This window comes from Salvelinus namaycush, chromosome 25 (genome assembly GCF_016432855.1).
Source record: "Salvelinus namaycush isolate Seneca chromosome 25, SaNama_1.0, whole genome shotgun sequence".
Classification (NCBI taxonomy): Eukaryota; Metazoa; Chordata; class Actinopteri; order Salmoniformes; family Salmonidae; genus Salvelinus; species Salvelinus namaycush.
Window position 1 is genome coordinate 29,059,883 of NC_052331.1, and position 21,174 is coordinate 29,081,056.

Sequence of the window (21,174 nt, forward strand, 5' to 3'; positions counted from 1 at the left end):
GAGCCTCTGGCGACGATCTACGATCCGGTTCCTCCGGCGACGATCCACGGTCCGGAGCCTCCGGACGACGACCCACGGTCCGGTTCCTCCGATGACGTATCCACGAGCGGAGTGGGTACTTCGCCCCGCACCGGAGCCGCCCCCGACGGTAGATGCCCACCCGGACCCTTCCCTATTGAGTCAAGTTTTGCGGTCGGAGTCCACACCTTTGGGGGGGGTACTGTCACGCCCTGACCATAGGGAGCTGTTTATTCTCTTTGTTGGTTAGGTCGGGGGGGTGATTAAGGGTGGGCTATCTAGGGGAATTATATATCTATGTTGGCCTGGTATGGTTCCCAATCAGAGGCAGCAGTTTATCGTTGTCTCTGATTGGGGATCATATTTAGGTAGCCATTTCCACATTGTGCTTTGTGGGATCTTGTCTAGGTATAGTTGCCTGTGAGCACTACTCTGAGCTTCATGTTTCGTTTGTTTGCTTTATTGTTTTTGTTCTTTAGTTTCTCTTCCAAATAAAAGGATGGAAACATACCACGCTGCATCTTGGTCCACTCCTTATAACGATCGCGACAATGGCTTCCTTTTAGGTGGTTGTAGAATTTAACGGCTCTTTTCTGCATTTTGATAATTAGCGGTTATCGGCCAGTTCTGCTCTGGATTAATTATTTGGTGTTTTACGTTGTATGCAGAGGATATTTTTGCAGAATTCTGCATCTCTCTCTCAATTAAATTAAATTCAAAATGCTTTATTGGCATGGGAAACACATGTTTATATTGCCAAGGCAAGTGAAATAGACAAGAAACAAAAGGAAAATAAACAATAAAAAATTAACAGGAAACAAAAGCTGTACTCTCTCTCTCTCTCTCTGTCTCTGTCTCTCTGCCTCTCTCTCTCTCCGTAATGAGAGGGAGCAGAGCAGGGGAGTTGTCTATATGAGCTGGGGTGTGGTGTATTATTCGCATGGAGTGTCATTGTGTATGTGTGTGTGTGTTAGCGCGTGTGTGTCTGTGTTGAAATAATGGGCCTCTTGTAGCTAAGGGCAACACTGCACAAATACAAATCATGTTTATTACTATGCAGCTTGTTTGATGTTCTGTAAAACACATTTTAAATGTATTTTCAGCAATAAAATGATGATATTATAAAGAGCAATAACTTTACAGTATGTGACTTACTTACTTCCACAGAAGTACTGGTATAAATTGTGGTCATATGAAGTTGTTAGTGATGGGTTTTCATATGATCATGGTCATAAAAGGCAATAGAAAGTATATCTAAAATGTTAATGCTATCCCACCAGCAATAGACATTTTATATTCCTCATTAGTGATTTGGTATTTTTTCTGATAGTTTACCAGGATCTAGTGGAGAAAAATACCCTTTTACCAGTCAGAAAAACACTCAAAGCAGAGTAGCAGCTCTTCCAGGGTCATCTTGGGTGAAACGTATTGCAAAATGGCAGATTTCGTGGCATATAATTAATTTGATTCCTTCTTAGCGTTCCTAGATCTGTATCTAGCAGAGATGGATGGTTTAATGTTGTTATGGTATTCTCGTATCACTTCAATTTCAGTCAAATACACACACACTTCTGGGAGCTGGCCAATGCTGTGTGGTGCTGAAATCTAGACAAAGCTGAACTATGAAAAGGAAGTTCCCAGCTTATTTACAGAGCTACTAAGATTTTTAAAATAATTTTAATCAATTGATTCTTACTATTGCAAAATTGTGCTTTATGGTAGTAGTACGAAGGTATAGTACATTAAAGTAAAGAAAATAAACATTTATGCAAAAGAAAGAAGTCACAAACACTTGCCCCACACTGTTGATCCAATTATATCCATCACTACATCCATCTGTACATCAATCTTTACATCCATCACTACATGCATCTCTACATCCATCACTACATGCATCTCTACATCCATCACTACATCCATCTCCACATCCATCTCTATATGTCTCTTTACATCCATCACTACATCCATCTCTATATGTCTCTTTACATCCATCACTACATCCATCTCTACATCCATCTCTTTACATCCATCACTACATCCATCTCTACATCCATCACTACATCCATCTTTATATCCATCTTTACATCCATCTCTACATCAATCTCTCCATCCATCTCTACATCCATCTTTACATCCATCTCTACATCAATCTCTACATCCATCTCTATATGCATCTTTACATCCATCTCTACATCAATCTCTACGTCCATCTCTACATCCATCTCTATATCCATCTCTACATCCATCTCTACATCCATCACTACATCCATCTTTACATCCATCTCTTTAACCATCTCTACATCCATCTCTTTAACCATCACTACATCCATCTCTACGTCCATCTCTACGTCCATCTCTTTAACCATCACTACATCCATCTCTACATCCATCTCTTTAACCATCACTACATCCATCTCTACATCCATCTCTACATCCATCTCTTTAACCATCACTACATCCATCTCTACATCCATCACTACATCTATCTCTACATCCATCTCTTTAACCATCACTACATCCATCTCTACATCCATCCCTACATCCATATCTACATCCATCTCTACATCCATCCCTACATCCATCTCTACATCCATCTCTACATCAATCTACTCTACGTATGGATCTGGCTTTGCTGCAGCAGATTGGTCTCTTAAACAGGACGGGGAGGCATTATGGTTACACTGAGCTTGTAAGTCACTTCAGTCAATCCCCCTGCCACACCAACCAGCCATCTACTCAGCCAGCCAGCCAGCCAGCCAGCCAGCCAGCCAGCCAGCCAGCCAGCCAGCCAGCCAGCCAGCCAGCCAGCCAGCCAGCCAGCCACCCACCCACCCACCCACCCACCCACCCACCCACCCACCCACCCACCAACCAACCAACCAGAGGCCATGTCTGCTTCTGCCCAGCTCCAATGTTCCAACCACCACCAGAAGGGCCTGGTGGCAAGATAAGGACCCAGCGAGCAGACAGACTCATCAACACTGCCTCCCAATTAACTGTAGCACAACACCTTGTGTTGTGGGGGGGAACCCATCACCGATCACCAAAGACCCAGTCAAAACAAATCCACCTTCTGGGCTGAGGAGAAAAAAACTCAAAGCTGATTGAGCCCCCTATAAAAACAAGAGCAGGATGTATTAGGACCACTTCAGATGGATGGAGACAAGACAGACAGGAAATTAAAGAAGAGAGGGATGGTGTTTTTTTGTTTACAGCACTCCTCAAGATTATTAAGAAGTTAAAGGCAGAGCTATTGATTAATGAAGACAGATATAATGTTTGGTATAAAAATAATCCTGCATTACAACTGTCAGGCATCATTGACATTATAATCATTCAATATAAATCAATGTTTGCCATTTCAAACCACTAATGGTAAGTTGTGTATAGTCACAAAATAGCTAGCTAAAGGCATTGAGTGAGTTTATTAGCTTAAAAACAACTGAATGTGAAACATGTACAGTATGTTTGGCAGGTTTTGCCAGGGGTAGCTGAAACTGTGAAACATGGGGGAGGTTGCGAAAGTAATAACTACTAGGCAACAGTGGAACAGACTGATTTAAATTGCGGGCCCACTAATCAACCATATGTTATGGATTTTACTCCATAAGCCTTAATTAACATTTGCCTAATCTGTGGGTTACCTCCCCGATGCCGGTCCACTTCCCTGGAGGACCAGAGAGGTGTTACTGTTGTTTGTTCAGTCTGTCTGGTCCTGGAGTTTTCTCTCACTGGTGGTTGGTTATCATCTACAGCTATCCATCCCTTGTGTGTCCACTCCTACCAACAAACGGAGCACTCCGAGACTCATTTGAAAATTATCACTTTTGTGTACACGTGCGTGCTTCAGCCAGCCTACTCTATCACCAAAAGGGAGAATGCTTATTTCTATAAGGCATTGGCAGAAAATGTATGCTATATTTCCCTGTAAAAAATACTAGAGGTTTAGGGATGCCCCATGGGTATCATATTAAGTTTATCATTAACTCTTCCTGCTAGATTTTTGAAGTTGCATAGCAAAGTACTCTGTGGCTCTGCTTTGCAATGAGCTGTGGCCATGGTGGTGTCCCTCCAGCCTTGGTGTCAAGCACTTCAGTGTGTCTGCAGCGATCTGAAATTCCCTAGATGCATGCTCCTCCCATTAACTCCACTTCCTGGATCTTTATATTCCATATATTCCATCTCCTCCCTACAGATCTCTATATAGTACTAGAACTCTATTCAATCCGCATCGCGGAAGTTCGGCTTTACAGCGTGATTGAAATTTAAAGGCAATATGCCTGCCTTAGCGGAGACTACATTCACGGGAAATATGTCGGCATATGTCGGCTCAGTCCAAAATTACCTTAACATTTCTATCGCGGAATCTGTAACGCTACAGCGATAAAGATTGAATAGAGCCCTTAGTCCTTTCACCCATACAGCACCTCACAAGGATAAACCAGAAACCATCCATGCTTTGTGCAGCCATTCGAATCCTTCATTTAGCTACTAAATGTATGTCTTCTCAAGGGGAGGATGGGCAGTCACTGACTATCAGTAGCAGAATTATGACAAAGGAGGCTTGGCTCTCTGCCTTGCTGATTTAGGGGCCTGGATGTATTCTGGGACTCCCTGAGGAGTGTGTGTGTGTCGCCACGGCAGCGGAGAGTTCGCCCAGGCTTTAATGGGTTTCCTCGAGCAAACATGATTGGTCACAGTGTCAAGGGCTGTGGGCACAGCTCTTGGGGGATTATGGGATGGTCACAACAGGATAACAGGCAGGCAAGGCAGCTCTCCGGGAGGACCACTGACCTGTCGTTAGGAATGTAGTGTGTGTGTCTGTGTGTGCGTGTGTCATGTCTTCTTGACTGTGCAACCCCCATTACCCCCTGTGCAAGTGCATCACAGTATCACAGGAAAGCTTGCCTATATGGGGTTAGTGTTTACACCTCATCATAACTGATACTACAGCGCTACTCTCTCTCGCTCTGCCACACACACACACACACACACACACACACACACACACACACACACACACACACACACGCACACGCACACACATGCACGCACCCCAGTGTCTGTGAGGACTCAGTAGAGTTGCAGATACATCTTAACAGCTCATGTTCACAATGATCCTTTATTTCTAACTCTTTGTTTGGCCGGCTGTCTTTGTGTCCTTCGTGACCCTCCTTAACAAGCTGCCTTGTGTAGCAGGATCATTGTGTGTCACAGCACAGCTATACAAAACCTATCAATGTGGCCTTGAAGGGTTCTCCCTCCTATCCTTCTCAGCACTGAATGGTGCATTTCTATAATCTATTCTATAACATAGCATGCAACCATGACAGTTATCAGATTCCACAATGTTGTGCAGTATGTATTTAGATTTTAGTTCTTTAATTAATAGGTGTCCTCAAACTAATTATCCTGCAATATTATAGGTATCACCTACATTTCTGTTCCAACACTGTCATTAATTAACTACAAACAAAAAATGCTGTGCGTATACTGTAAAGCTCACTTTAACAAGGACAGAAGTGTGAGTCATTAAGACAGTATCTTTATCTCTTATTTATTGAAAGAAATGTAGGAGCTATGACCTTACGGTGTGCCATCCTCATGCCAAATCCAGGACTTGTATTTATATACTTGTTATAAACTTGGCCTTGTGACTTTTTTTATCATGCTGCCGTGCTACAAACTTAATTCTCCCCAGAGACAGGATTCAGAACCTTGTTTCTTTGGAGAAGCCATTCACCGGATATACAGGCAAGGGGTCAGAGGTTAATGAGGATGACTTGTATATCAGGTTCGTGCCGAGCATTGATATGGAAACTGCATCGGTTTTGTGTACCCCTGTGTAGATAAAATAATTTGTTTACATGTATAAGTCGCAGATAAGGCATGACTCGTCTTTGAAAACAAGTGTCCAAATGAAAAAGCATATTTCCAACCTGCTGTGCGTGTGAGGATCTCACCGTCTTCTCTCTCTGACTTCTTGTCTTCGCAGTACACGAAACAAAGTTACAGCCTATTAGTGTCAATAAAGCTGATTCATAGTTGATAGTTTACCAATAAACTTCCAGTATTAACACCATTACATGTATATAAGTTAAATAGCTTATCACATGTGCTTTCAAGAGGCCTAATGAGAATAAAATGAGAGGTGGAAATACAACAGTATATCCACTCACTACACTCCACTGGACATGATGAAATACCATCAATACAGGATAGGGTTAAATTATAAATACAAAGTCAAAAGGTCAAGCACACAATATCTCTTAATAAAATAAGTCCTAAATAGTCCTAAATAAGTCCTTTTCAGGTTCTTCTAAGAATAGCCTTCATTACCTGGCCATGGCTCCAGGCTGTGGGGCCATATCTAGAAGGGATACGGCTTTTGTCAAATTCACGTCAAAAGTTGATTTTTATTTTTTATTTTAGTTAACCCTAACCCATTCCCTAACCTTAACCTAATCTGCTACGTCTATTCTCCTAACTTGCTGTGTAAATTCTCCTTCAACAAATTTCAACAAAAGCTGTATCCCATCTAGAAGAAAAACAGGCTGTGGCAGAGAGGATCACACCACTCATACTGAACATTGCTTGCTGAACCTAGACGTGTGAGTGACAATGATATAAAATATATAATTAACTAAAAAGGTTACAGCATTTGTCATTTCAACTATTTGTCCTTGGTACCTTTTGACCAAATCCATTTAAAAATCACATTATTTGGCTGTGCAGATTGCATAATACATATTTAAATCAAATCAAATGTATTTATAAAGCCCTTCTTACATCAGCTGATATCTCAAAGTGCTGTACAGAAACCCAGCCTAAATCTGGTATTGGCTACAATGCTACTACAATGTTGATTGGTTTAGGCTGGCAGAGAGTTGGGTTAATGGACACACTAAATGATGTCTGACATCAGAGGCAGACTTTTCAGCAACTTTCCAACCTTTCTATGAAAAGAAGGAAGAAGGCTTTCATTCCTGACACGGCCTCACAATGACAAAACCACATCATGATTTTGCCCATTGACTCCTATCATCAGTCTCATCTGTGTTGGCTCACAATGTCACCGAATAAAAAAAGATCTGGGAGTGAAAAGAAGACTTTGTTTGTAAAATCCCCGATTCAATAGCTCTGGATTAGACAACAGATACAGTACAAGTCGAGAGAAGCTTTGACCAGCTCCAAGATCCATTTGCAGCTCTTGAGCACAGCTGCCATCCATCAAACACTTAGAGCCGTCAGACCTGGGGGAAAGTGAGTGGCCATAAGAACAGAACTGTGGACAAAGTGGAATAAAAAGGCCAAAGCTCTGTGGGCACATAAAACAAGAAGGTCAGTAACCTAGTGTCCTTTTCACACACTCTGTCCACTAAAGGAAACAGGGAGGAAATAAGAGTGGTGCCCTGACATTTTAAACAGACACTTTACTGACCATGAAGAGTCCATTTCAAAGGCCAGTTGGCTCAACAAAGCAGAAGGTGTGATACAAACTGCATTGATCTTTCCCTATGCTTTACCTGTCTGTCCAGTATGAAAACTGGCATGAATTTGAGGTGCGGGCGAAACTGCCGTAAGCCACTGAGTATGGGTTGTTCATTTCTGAACACATTTGTAATGACACAAGTGGATTTGACATGAGAAGTTTTGTTTTTTGAAAATGGTAAGTTGACTGAAATTCTGGTAAGTTGACTGAAATTCTAGTGTTTCTAGAGAAGCCATTATGTTATTTGGGAAGTCTATATTTAATTAAACCAAGAACTGGCTTTGTTCCATTCTTTGATACTGGTATCTTCTTTCTTATCAATTTTGTCCCAAGGATATGCCCAGGGTATTATGCAGCCCCAATGTCATCATTTTATTCCTTTAGTACCTGATTGGTTCATCACTCTTATAACCAAATTCACCGCACAGCACAATAAGAAGTGGAAAGTGATTTTAAATTGTTTTAATGAAAAACAACTTAAGTTCAGTAAATAGTAAGACAGATTGGAATAACCCAGTGTTATTATTTAGGCAGGAGACAGAATAAAACTTACCCAGATCGGAATTTAATAATGACCAAACTGAGAGCCTAAATCAATGCCTTAATTTGGTAATCAACTCCAGGGGTTTGTAAATGATGACTTAATGGGTAAAGGGTTAATTTTAAAACAGCTTCCGTGGACAGGGGGTTTCTTTAATCGGATAGAGAAACTGTCTGGATGAACAGCTCCACATTGATTCATGTAAAAGCTATCTAATCATATACCCACATCACTAAAAGACAAACAAGTGCAGTTTCCCCAGTACAACAGTTCTCACTGAAAATGCAATATCTCAAAGATTATAGGCTAGATGAAACACAACAGTCCCAACTTCAACATACAGAGCCATAACAAATCACTCTATATTCTTTCCTTTGTGGGGATTGAATTGGCCGTTTTCCGGTAAAATAAAAAACTGTGTCATACACTGCACTAAGTGTGTCACTTAAACATACAGTGACGTAAAGCATTAATAGGTCTGGGAATTCTCTGCAGTCAAGGTTTATTACATTAATCCACTTGACATTCTCCAGTCCTGTTCATCTTCCCTGGATAAAGGATTCATCTTCAGCAGTGCCCTCTGAGGTGAGCTGGGGAACCAATAAAACATAAAGACATTGTGGTTATGAGAGACAATAAATGAGAGAAAGCTGTAAAAGAAAGTGTGGAAACTGAGGAAATTGAATTTTGGATAAAATATTAAAATGGTCCAGGTCATGAAATGAAAATAAACCTGGTTTGGGAAATTACGAGTTTCATAAGCATTTTATTTGGTTATTTTATGTAATATATTTTTTATGTTTTTAGATCCCAATATCAATATAATTTCCTTGACTATGATCAATCTCAAGGTGCAATTTCAGTATCTTGGCAATACAACAGAAATACATAGATTACTAAAAATACTGATAATCAATGAATTCCTATTAATCCAGTCAAATTCATTGTTGAGTGGAAACTTCAATCCAGGCCTATGTCATACAACTCTCAGCCTTAAAACCTCACAAGTGACAGATTGCATGGGGGCGTAGTAGTATGTGTGTGTGTCTGTGTGTGTGAAATATATTACCCTAAAGTCCTTTCAATAGCAGATTCAGAAACAAAAGGGGTTGCATGCTCTCTGTTCGCTTTGTGACTGGGCCCCATTGCAATGAGTGCACTGAAAGTTGGAACTCAATAACGGTATAATGACACACAGGCTGTGCCATAACCATTGTGGTCTAGGCCTGGGGTGGTGAGAGACCCCATGGCAAGACAATGTAAACCAAATATTTGTTGTTATTTTTTACTGTAAATTGATGAAAGATATGAAGTTGCATTAGTCAAGCATAGGTAGTGAGGTCCAGTGGCTTGTCATTGAGTTGTTTGCTGAAGCTATGGTTGACCTTATAATGACAATAAATGCAACTGCGGGAAAGCTTTGTTTAATAACAATATTTTAAAGCTAATGATTACAGTAGCAAACAATAACACTTGGCTAAACTCATATTTCGATTAAGTATGTCTTTATAACTGATAATAAATGAACTGTCTGTAGATAATCGGCTTTGTTCGGCATTTTCCGTTACTCGGCGCACTTCATGAGAGCATTTGGGAAATTGCAACCATTTTGCTGTCGTGTGGTGTTTCGGAGTGGAGCTGAGATTTAACGAATAAATAAAAACGCGAAATTAGACCCCCTCCGGCAATGGAAAGGTATGTGTTCACGTTGATCGTGTGCTTAATTATATTCGCGAAAGGTTTTAATGTAACTATCGACGTATCCATTTAATAACGTTAGAAAGCTAACATTAGCTTATTGGGCCGGCCACGTTTGAATTCGTTCTGAGATGGTGGTGGTTAGCCCGCTTGCCACCCATCTTCTTAGCATTGCATTAGCTAGTTAGTACTACCGTATAATTTCACAGCGTGCACCTTGCTACGAAACTAGCTAGCTAACGTAGATATCTAGTTTATTAAGATAGCCAGAGTTTAATGTATTGATTGGTGTATCTATTTAAGGATTGTGTTAAACCGAAATTATGCTGCACCAATATTTCTACAATTTCGTTAAGCTCGTTAGCTACTGTTAAGCATTCAATGTCGTGTTTTGGTTAGTTGAGCGCGCACGTACCCCTACGCATTGGTCGGACACGTTTCCTTTGTTTCTTCGGATGAGTTTGGTAGGCACTAGTGTAGCCATCAGATAACGTTACGGTAACTAGCGACCGTTAGTAGCTAACGTTACGGTAACTAGCGACCGTTAGTAACTAACGTTACGGTAAATAGCGACCGTTAGTAACTAACGTTACGGTAACTAACGACCGTTAGTAGCTAACGTTACTGCTAACGAGTTGGCTGGCAAGGTCTGATACCCGAATGTACTAACGTCGCTACAATTTGCAATGAGCTTTCACGTCAAACAAAATGTAAAGATGACGAATTGTTAGCTACACATTTTAACGAAATGAAATTGCAAGCCAACTACACTCACACTGGTAGTTCTTAACCTTGTGGGTAAACGTTAGCAAACTGGTAACGTTAAGATGGGCGTAGCTAGCAAGCTAACGTTAGCTAACTTGATTGTTAATTGACACCATACATTTTTGCTTCCATTAATGAATTATACGTTGCTTGCATTGATTTTTGTGCACAACTGACATTCATATTTCCCCTGTCTTTTTCAGCATTGTCAGTGATGTTGCAGTTGGCATGAAGGTAAGTTTGCACTTTCGCACCTGACTTTCAGGATAATTTCATTGATTGGGAAACGAAGTACCAAATACATTTATGTATACATTCATATTTTACAGAGAGGCTCAGATGATTTGAATCTCTACAGCACCAGCCCTAACTCTGTGACTGGTGAGCTCATTTCACTCCCATTCAGTCATACAGAAAAGTAAAGCAATTCACATTCTAACATATCCACAGTCAATGGTCCTTGACACATTTTAACAGCTGAGAGGACAGCTGATGCGATATATTCATGCATGACGCTTGATTTCACAGATAACGGCAATGACAGCAGTAAGAAACTGAGAGTGGAGGACAGGATGGAGAGTCCCCCTTCCCGCGTGCTCCACATCAGGAAGTTGCCCAGCGAGGTGTCAGAGACAGAGGTCATCGCCCTGGGCCTACCATTCGGCAAGGTCACCAACATCCTCATGCTGAAAGGAAAAAATCAGGTGAGTTAATGTGGGAAGAATTGTTTGAGTTATTTTTCTTAATTAACTTATAGTAGTGGAATGATTTAAGGACAGAATATTGCCTGACCATTTGGCCTTGTCAGTTTTTCTTGGTCAAATGGCCAGGAACAACTCCTACCCAAAGCATGGTTATTTTTTTTAGCTAGAACCAAACTATTTAATACTACACAGTAGTATTGGGCATAGAAGGAATTTGTCCATGTTGTCTTTCTTGAAATTTCCTCTGTCGATGTACCAGGCGTTCCTGGAGTTGGGTACGGAGGAGGCGGCTGTTACCATGGTGAACTACTACACGGCGGTGATGCCTCAGGTCCGCAACGTCCCCGTGTTCATCCAGTTCTCTAACCACAAGGAGCTGAAGACAGACAGCACTCTCAACCAGGTGAGATTCTACCCTTCCCAGAAAATACACTTGTGCATGACTAGTAGTGAAGTTCTAGTGTAGACACTGAGAAACAATGGTGTACGAGTGAGCCTTAACTATTGTGACTGTACTTTTTGTTGATTTGCAGACTGTTATTTTTTCCCTTTTCTCCCTCCCTCTTTTTCATACGTACTTACCAAGCGCGCACAGGCTGTCCTCCAGGCCGTGTCGGCAGTGCAGGATGGTGGCTCTCCCAACTCTGACAACAGTACGCTGGACAGTGTTCTAGCCCATGCCCCCAGCCCTGTACTCAGGATAATCATCGACAACATGTTCTACCCCGTCACTCTGGACGTCCTCCAGCAGATCTTCTCCAAGTTTGGAACAGTCATGAAGATCATCACGTTCACCAAGAACAACCAGTTCCAGGCCCTGCTCCAGTTCAGCGAACCAGTCAACGCCCAGCAAGCCAGACTGGTGAGCAGACAGACAGACCACTTGTGTATTATACATGTGGTCCTCTGTAGTTAAGTTGGTAGAGCAAAGCTCTTGCAACGCCAGGATAGTGGATTCGATTCCCATGGGGCCATCTATGCATAATAAATGTATGCACGCATGACTGTAAGTCGCTTTGGATAAAAGTCTGTTTAATAGCATATTAGTATATTACATTTTTCAGTTCTGTCAATTTACCATGAAGGTTGATAACACTTGCGTTTCTCTCCAGATTATGACAATTATTCAAACAAAAATAAATAAAACTAAAAGCTTACTAAAAGTAATTTCTCTCATCACTTTGTTCAGTCCCTGGACGGCCAGAACATCTACAATTCCTGCTGCACGCTGCGGATCGACTTCTCCAAGCTGGTCAACCTGAACGTCAAGTACAACAATGACAAGAGCCGGGACTACACCCGGCCCGAGCTCCCTGCCGGCGACGGCCAGCCCACAGTAGACCCTGCCATGGCCGCCGCCTATAACAAGGACTCCTCCCTGCTCGGTAAGAACTCTCCATCCATTCTCTCCCCTTTTCTGTCTTCTCTCTCTTTCCAGGCCAGTCAGCTCTCTTTCCTCTGTATAGAAGTCAATACCACTAAGTGTTCTCTCTCAATGGCAGGCTGGGTATGGACTTCTAATGCTTTGTAGAGATAGGAGGACAACAGAAATCCCTACCAGTCCAGTAACACACTGTTAAGTGACGAAGGAACAAGAACATAATGGAAAATGGGTCGCTGTGTGTTATCGACAGTCTGCCATGTTCCAAGCCATATAAGAGCCTTGTCAATTTGATAAAGCTTTTTTGAGTTCTTCTACATGATTACTACTCTCACCTGCCCCCTTGTATAAGCTTTTCCCTGTACCCCCTCTCCATAGGTACCCCCTCTGGAATGGGAGCGCCCTACTCTAATGGTGGAGGGTTTCAGTCTTCTCTCTCCCTCTCGCAGGGCGGAGGTACCTATGCTTTCCATGATCTTTTCTTTCTTTCACTCTTAAGTCTTACCTGCTGTGTGTCCATGTCGTCCAGGAGAAAGAGGCAGGAGTAGTTGGAGTGGCACAGCAACCACTCCTGTCGGACCAAGGGGAAAACCCCCTTTTAAAATGGTCTAATAGCATGTTTGACGAGTTTGAAATATCAGTTTGAGAATAACCAAGGATGTCATAATAAAATATGTGATAGGCCATAACATTGGAATAATGGGAGTCTTGCGGTCTTGCGCTATGCAGAAAAAGTTCATTTGTGTGTGTGTGTATTATGTAAATGCATTCAAATCAAATTTGTTGGTTGCATTTGCATATTTAGCAGATGTTATTGCAGGTGTAGTGAAATGCTTGTGTTCCTAGCTCCAACAGTGCAGTAATATCTAACAATACACACATCTAAAAAGTAAAATAATGGAATTGAGACATATTAGGACGTGCAATGTCTCAGTGCACACGTCTGGTGTGTGGACATGGAATGCACACTGTAACACATGGCTGTGTGGTGTGCTTTGTCTGTGCTTGCTCTCTGTCTACCCATTAACGTGCCTGGCCTGGCTGTTCCTCCAGGAGCCATCAATCCAATGAGTGCTGCGGCTGCAGCGGCGGCGGCTGCAGGGAGGATGGTGCTCTCCGGACACTCCGGCTGCAGCGGCGTGCTCCTGGTCAGCAACCTGAACGAAGAGGTGAGTGAGCCCTTTCTCTCTCTCCCCTTCACTCTCCTCCTGCAGTATGCAGAGCTCACTCAGATCTATTGCCTCTGACGGTGCCTTGTGCATCATTGTCCTTTGATTCCGACATGGACTTTGAGTAGACGTTTGTGATTCGCGGTATGACTGGTGTAATTTCATGATTGGAAGTGTTCAGGGAAAATGCAGTGGAAAAAGCTCCCCATCTCTACAACTTGGCTATTTAGTCTAACCTTGCATTTTGTTGCACAGATAGTCAATACCTTTATGGGATGATCTATTACACCTCATGATCAGTACACAGAAATCTGGCATTTCATTTTGTAAGATGGCTACAGCTATATTCAGTGTTGCTCTGCATTCTTTGACTGTTCTTCAAAGCTCTGCTGCACACAACCCATCTAGCTTGGCCTGATGGTGTTAGTACCAAGACGAGTGGATTGTTTCTCTGTCAGGCGTCATTCACCACGAGGTCATCCCCAATGGTTGTGCGTCCAGTCAAGAGATGGAATGGCGACGCATTCTCACATCGGTGCTCATTATTTATGTGAATTTTATATTGGCCTCAGTGCTTGCATATGTTTTCTCTCTGTCTCCATATCCTAAGTCAACTGAACTGCAGTTACTTGTCAGACTCTGTCTTAGTGAATAGAGGGTCTCTCTCTTTCTCTTTCTCTGCTATGCATTCCGTGCTAATTTTAACTACTGTCTCCTAAACTCTTTCTCTCTATCATTCATGTCAAGTGATAGTCCTTCCTAACTCTCGTTCTTTTCTTTCAAAGCTCTTTCGTTCACACCTGTCTATCCCAATGCCTTTCCCTAAGCTGTCAGTTGGTATGGACTGTGGGGGCTACACCAACCACTCACCTTTTTCTCTCATCCACTGTCACTATCTATGCTATATCTATCTATGCTATATCTGTCTATAAATTCTCAACAGAAGTAATATTCTATCATTTCTCTCCCCAAACACTGGGTTTGTGGACTTGAAAATGTGTTCTGTTTATGCCATAACTCTGTAAGGTGGTTTTCATGTCTTTACCTGCATGGCTCAAACTCCCCTCCTTTTGAAACTGATGGTGTAGCCCACCTGCTTTAACCAATATGCTTGCATTTCATATGCTAGTAAAGCTACTAAAACCTGAACTTGTGATACTCTTCTGCATGCCCTACCCACATCCCTATTATTAATTCTATTGGCTACAAACTAGGCTTTGGTGTCTATGTACTTGTTCTCCCTCTTTGGTCTCAGGTGTAAACATTTGGCACTATTATTTTCTTGTATGTTTAAGATTACCCCCCACCACCACCACAGCAAACCAAATCCAGCCATTTCTGACCAAACTCCTGCATTTTCCAATGTACTGACCTGTTTTTTATTTATTTACGCCACATTGCTACCCTTCCCTCGTTCCCCCTTTGTGTCCTGTCTGCACCCTGTTACTCCTCCCCCTCCTCACCCATCCTCTACATGTTCATGCTTTGTGCCTGAACAAAAATGTTCCTCCTTGGACCAACTTGCCCCAATTAACTGCCTTGAACCCATGCTCCATGACCACCTCACCATTCTACGGGAAACCACCCTCCGTTATGGATGATCTGTCCATCTTGGCTCTCTACCTCCGACTCTTCTACCTCTCTACCTGTCTTACGCTGCTTGCTCTTCTCTCCTTCTAAAGATGGTTACGCCCCAAAGTCTGTTTACCCTCTTCGGTATGTTATTGTTAGCACTACCTTTTTCATATATACATTTTTTTCCTTTACTCCATTTCCATGTAAAAAAAACAACAACAACCTAGCTCTCATTTGATTTCTGATTACTGTTTCCATAGTTGAGGAACTGTTTCATCACATTTTTGTTTAATCGTTCATATTGATTTTAGTTGAGTACATATTATTTTGGCCATCAAGGCCTCCAGTCTCTCTTATTCTCACTCTGAGGCAATTACGTTAATGCATGGTTGATTATTTGGGATGTAGGTTTTTCTGTTCGTTTTTTTCCCATTTCACAAAGCTAGTTAGGGGGGAGGGATTTTATCTGCATATTCTCTCTTCTGTCTATCTTATACGTCTCTTGTTCTAAGACTCCTTGATTGGTTTAAATTATATGGATGATTTCTCCATCCCCTTTTTACGACTCATTTTTAAACTCTGTCTCTGAAGGACTAATGTTGTCCTTAATGGTTCAATCCTCTCCCCTCTGCTCTGCCTTTGCACTCTCCTCTCTCGCTCCCCCCTGCCGTCTGCCTATCATTATAATGAAGGGGTGTACGGTGATGCTCAGCGCGTGAAGATCCTCTACAATAAGAAGGACAGTGCTCTTATCCAGATGTCGGACGGGAACCAGGCCCAGCTCGGTGAGTGGGTTCAGTCACGCCCCGCTTCTGTACCTCTTGTCTGAGTTTTGGAGTGTTCTTTCAACACCCCCACTTAACTAGCTCCTGTTTGGATCGGTTCCGCTCAATCCCTGTGTTATCCTGCCAGGCCCCTGGCTGCCCTGCTGTTCCTTTCAACAGAATAATAACATTTTCTGGTAAATCTACAGTTCTTGCTGTGTCTTTGAGTCATACTATGGTTCATTATTTTCCACAATCCCAAAATCATAGTTGAAACTAATTTGAATTGAAAATGTCCTAGGACGATCCTAAAGGGAGTCTTAACATTTCTAATTAAAGGTAGATGAAAAGGATATTTTTTGCATCTGAGCCTCTGTTTTGGATTTATCCCATGGTTTCGACAGTGTGCGGGTCCCTATCCTTTCCATTATCCAGTTTTTGAAACCCATTGACATTGTGGCATTGTTTTTTGAATTAGAACTAAAAGAGAATTTCAAATGAATGGAAGAGAAACACCTCCACATTAAACGCATGAGAAACATGTCACTGTAACCGTGTTTCCTATGTGCCTGTCCTCTCAGCGATGAGCCACCTGAATGGCCAGAAGATGTACGGGAAGATCATCCGTGTGACGCTTTCCAAGCACCAGGCAGTGCAGCTGCCCAGGGAAGGGCTGGATGACCAGGGCCTAACCAAGGACTTCACCAATTCCCCACTGCACCGGTTCAAGAAGCCCGGCTCCAAGAACTTTCAGAACATCTTCCCTCCTTCCGCCACGCTCCACCTCTCCAACGTCCCGTGAGTTTGTCTAGAGTTTGACTGGATTCTGGCTGTACCATTTCATAAATATATGTTGTGCTAGCTAGGGCATTAGAAGGTTCAATTAATAGAAATTCCTCAGACGAATCCAATGTAAGTTTCAGAGTTCCTGAAGGGTCTGTTCTCAGACCTCTACTGTTCTCATTATATATGCTGCCTCTTATGTTGTTTGGCACATTAGCATTGTTTATTTTTGCACCAGTAGTTTGCTGCTGAATTTAGGGGGTTGGGTGTAGTACTGGTAAGATGTTGCAGTACGAGAAGATTGAAGTGTGCTAGTGTATTGACATGGCTGAATGTGCTTGCGTTGTGCTCACGGTCAGTTTCGGACTTGACAGGGAGGATGTGACGGAGGAGGATCTGCGACTGCTGTTCTCTAATGCTGGTGGCATTGTGAAGGCCTTCAAGTTTTTCCAGTAAGACTGTCTTTTACTGCCCGTAACTTATTATCACATTTAGTCCCAAGCCGGAGCCTTTGAACACCACAGTTGTAATGTGCAGCGATCTTCATAATTTTACCACCTGTGTGTGACTATATGATCACATTTCTTCCCCCGCCCCAAATAGAGGCCACAAAATGGCGCTACTCCAGATGTCCACGGTGGAGGAGGCCATCCAGGCCTTAATGGACCTCCACAACTACGACATGGGCAGCAACCACCACCTGAAGGTCTCCTTCTCCAAGTCCACCATCTAGAGGAGCCACGCCACCACAATCCAACCCCCTCCTTGACTAATTTCAATTACAATCCAACCCCCTCCTTGACTAATTTCAATTTGTGGTGCTCACCTGTTCATAGTCCCCACAGGGAATACCATCGTGACCCTCACCTCCTAGAGGGAAACTTCTCAATCAGACAATATTAATTATCAAAAGCCCCCCCACTACTAGTTGTGACGGTAGTTTGTACAATGTCGTTGTTGTAAAACAAGCCCCATCTAGGTCCCCTTATCCCTCTCGACCTTAGTTTGTGTGGTAGGCAAGCTCCCTTCCCATGTTCATCATGAAGAGGAATTGTATTCCCTCTTTTATTAGAATGAATCAGCAAAAATGTGCCTTACTCAGCAAAATATTATCATCGTTTTGCCTCCTTACGGTTCTACAAGTGATGGTCTAGGCACATTCTGTTTGGTTGTTTTCTTTTTGTTTTCGCTCCATGTGTACATTACTGGATGTTCGCCAGATTTTATAGCTTCGATTTTAAAACATTTTTCATAATGTAGGCGAGGGACCTGATTAACGGACTTAGATGAAGAAGCCCATCTTCAGTTGGTTGGCTTATTTTTAAACAACTCCCCGGGCAGAGCGATTTTAATTTAATTTTTTTCTCCCCCCCATGTTGAGGATTACTGTAAAGGCTGACACCATTGTACATTTCACCTGCTGAGGACATTCGCTTAGATGTTCCCTTGCTGTCTGTTTTTCAAACCTTATTTGCATATACATAATTGTTTGATTTGATTGAAAATGGCAGTGAATTGTTTTGCTCGTGTACTGATAGGTCATGGTAGTAGTGAAGACATGTTGCTGTTGCATGCGTCCAACATCGAGTTAGGCAATGTGGTCATAACGAAGTATGATTGTACATGAGGATGGGCTGACTGTTGGGGACCAAAGTAAATGTGCCTTTTAGACCTACTTTGATTTATGTTTTCATTTACAAAAACAAATGTGGGTTGTGTTTTGATTCGGGGGGGAACACTAATCAAAGTCAAACAGTCCCCGAATGTTTCTCCTTGATTTCAACGATATTCTGAGCGGTTTTTGGTAAAGGATTTTACCTTTACACCACACCTCCAGTAAAAACTGAACACAAAATACAGTAAATTAAAAAGGTTAGGAATGTGTGGAAAAAGGTTGTATATTTTCTACATGGATTGAGTTTTTACATATAGTTTGGAAAAGGCACAATTAAAAGCTAATTTTCTACCGAGTGAGTCCGTTTGATGGTTCCTGCTATGTGTACCTACTCTGCTTTAACTCTGTAGCATGCTCAATAAACTCTCCTGTAGCTCTATTCACCCTCTTCTGTCTCCTATGCTCTCACTTCCTTTCTCCTCTACACCTCTTACTGTTCTGATATTCTCTGCCCAGGGGGGAAAATACATTTATTTTTGGAACAGGATGGCAATACCAGAAGATGACAATTGGAAATATTAATTAACTTTGAATTTCCCACCCTGCTAACCACTTGCTTTACTAAGATCATCTCTGATTCAACTGTTGCTGTATGTTTTCTAACCCTTTAATTTTCCAGCTATGAACTCCTTGCTCTCTTGTCTAAATCTCACAGGTGAGTACTGTAACGCAATATCTGTTAAAATATAAATGTTATAGAACTACTGTTTCAGATTCGAACAGCTGTATCCTTCTGGACCATACTCAACCATGCCTAAAATGTCAATCCGGATTCTGCTGTGGGCTGATTTTTAAATGCACTAAATTAAATTAAAAAACAATCTAGCCTAATAAACTACATGCTTTCCCATGATGTCATGACATTTTTTTTGTCTGAGGTACGGTTGGAAACCTTGCATAAACCAGGTTTCCAACCGCCCTTTTTATGTCAAGCCATTTTGAGGATGCTGGAATTATATTTTGAACAAACGTGTGTATCCCTATAGGAGACTTGAAGTAGCCTAATATTAAAACTTTGTGATGTTGTTTATGCCACAAGTTGTATAACAAATATTTAGTCTATATTGAAGCGTTAGATTCTAGGTGCGTGAGAAATAGAGGGGAGGCACAGCACACTAAGCTTTCCTGAATAACTGGGCCTCCCAGGAGTATATGTGGCCACATTATTATAGGACAACTTGATCTCAGTTTTTAGAAGAAAAGATACAGCCAGTGACCTGCTACTGTGCCTTCCTAGACCTTACAAACTTTTGAGAGTAGACCCACAACTGATCCAAATGGGATGAAACGTTCAAATTACAGAGCTTTTGCATCGTTATTCAAATGACATTTTCACTGCAGCCTAGAGTATAATTTTGTACTCACTTGAAAACAATAATACAATTATTCATTGCATTGTGGTGTTGTAAGCTACTATAGTCTAGGAAGGATAATTGTATTGTCCCTAAACAAGATCAATAGGGGAGCTTTTTGAGCTGAGTGTTTCATGTCCTCACTGTTCTTTCATGCGCAATGATGCACCTGGCGTGCCTATCAGCTATTCCTATCTGTTGTCTTCATATTGGAAATGTAAGAAGCTTTGAATGATTCTATGTGTGGTATGATTGCTAGATAGCCTATTGCAGATCTGGACAAATTATCCACCTACCATTATTGTCACTATGAATTGTGGATAGAGGGCAGGATAGACAGACTTGTAAACTATATTGACCTGTTGTAAAAGTTGAAGATTCAAGCAGATGAGTAAATGTGGCTAGGATGGAAGAAATTATATAGTAAAAGAGAAAATGTAAACCAGGGAGAAAACACTACCCTCCCCTGTGCCCAATCAACAATACAAAAAATACCCCCCACAATACATTTGGAACTGTCCCTTAGTGGAACTGCCTCTGGTGTGGTCTCCATTGCAAAATAACAAAATCCCAAAGAGCCAATCGTTATGTTCAGTCCAGTCGCAAATCTAATAAATGTAAGCGGGGTGCGGTTAGGCCAATGTGTACCTTACCAATTTCACAATATCAAGGTAATTTCCCAAAGATTATAAAACATTTATCTAAGACAAAGATGTTCATGGCACCATCTTGACTTGGGGAAATTGCTGGCAGTCTCAATAGTTGTCAAAGACTGAATAATTCAACATCCCTTTGACAAGGGTTTATTTAATTAGTGCTGACCTCTGTCTCTCACATAATGTCCACAGGGGTGAGACAGGTGCCCCTGTTTTTATACGGTCTATGGACAGGTGTCACGACATTGGATGCAGGTCAACTTCTCATTTTCAATTAATAGTGTGTGTGTTCAGGTGCATTGGTGAAGCATGAGAGGAGTGTTAAAGGTTATATGGTCAATTTCATTTCCACACTAGTTAATCCAGGAAACTGAAATTCAATTCATACATCAAAATATCCTAATAAGTTATGGGGGTCTTTAAAGGTCTTTAACTGAATGTCAGTTTAATTGCTTGAATTAAAATTCATAGACTGGAATTGAACCCCTACCCTGATGTTTAACCCAGTAGACTCTGATAATACCTTTCATCAGTGGCTACATTCTGAGCTGGTGTGTAGAAAGACAAAAAAAGCATAAATGTACTTACCTTGTGGTTTCAC

At 41.8% G+C, this 21,174-nt stretch overlaps 1 protein-coding gene across 1 annotated transcript; it reads left to right on the top strand.

Annotated features, from left to right (window-relative positions):
- Positions 1-9,647: 9,647 nt before the first annotated feature.
- LOC120020441 (polypyrimidine tract-binding protein 2-like) lies at positions 9,648-18,856 on the top strand. The gene is made up of 14 exons (XM_038964105.1): positions 9,648-9,746; positions 10,718-10,748; positions 10,844-10,895; positions 11,043-11,218; positions 11,478-11,621; positions 11,805-12,080; positions 12,408-12,603; positions 12,978-13,055; positions 13,653-13,768; positions 15,451-15,484; positions 16,036-16,128; positions 16,689-16,905; positions 17,265-17,342; positions 17,494-18,856. Exons 1-14 carry the CDS (start codon positions 9,739-9,741, stop codon positions 17,621-17,623), a joined length of 1,629 nt encoding a protein of 542 aa, XP_038820033.1. The 5' UTR covers positions 9,648-9,738; the 3' UTR covers positions 17,624-18,856.
- Positions 18,857-21,174: the final 2,318 nt, after the last annotated feature.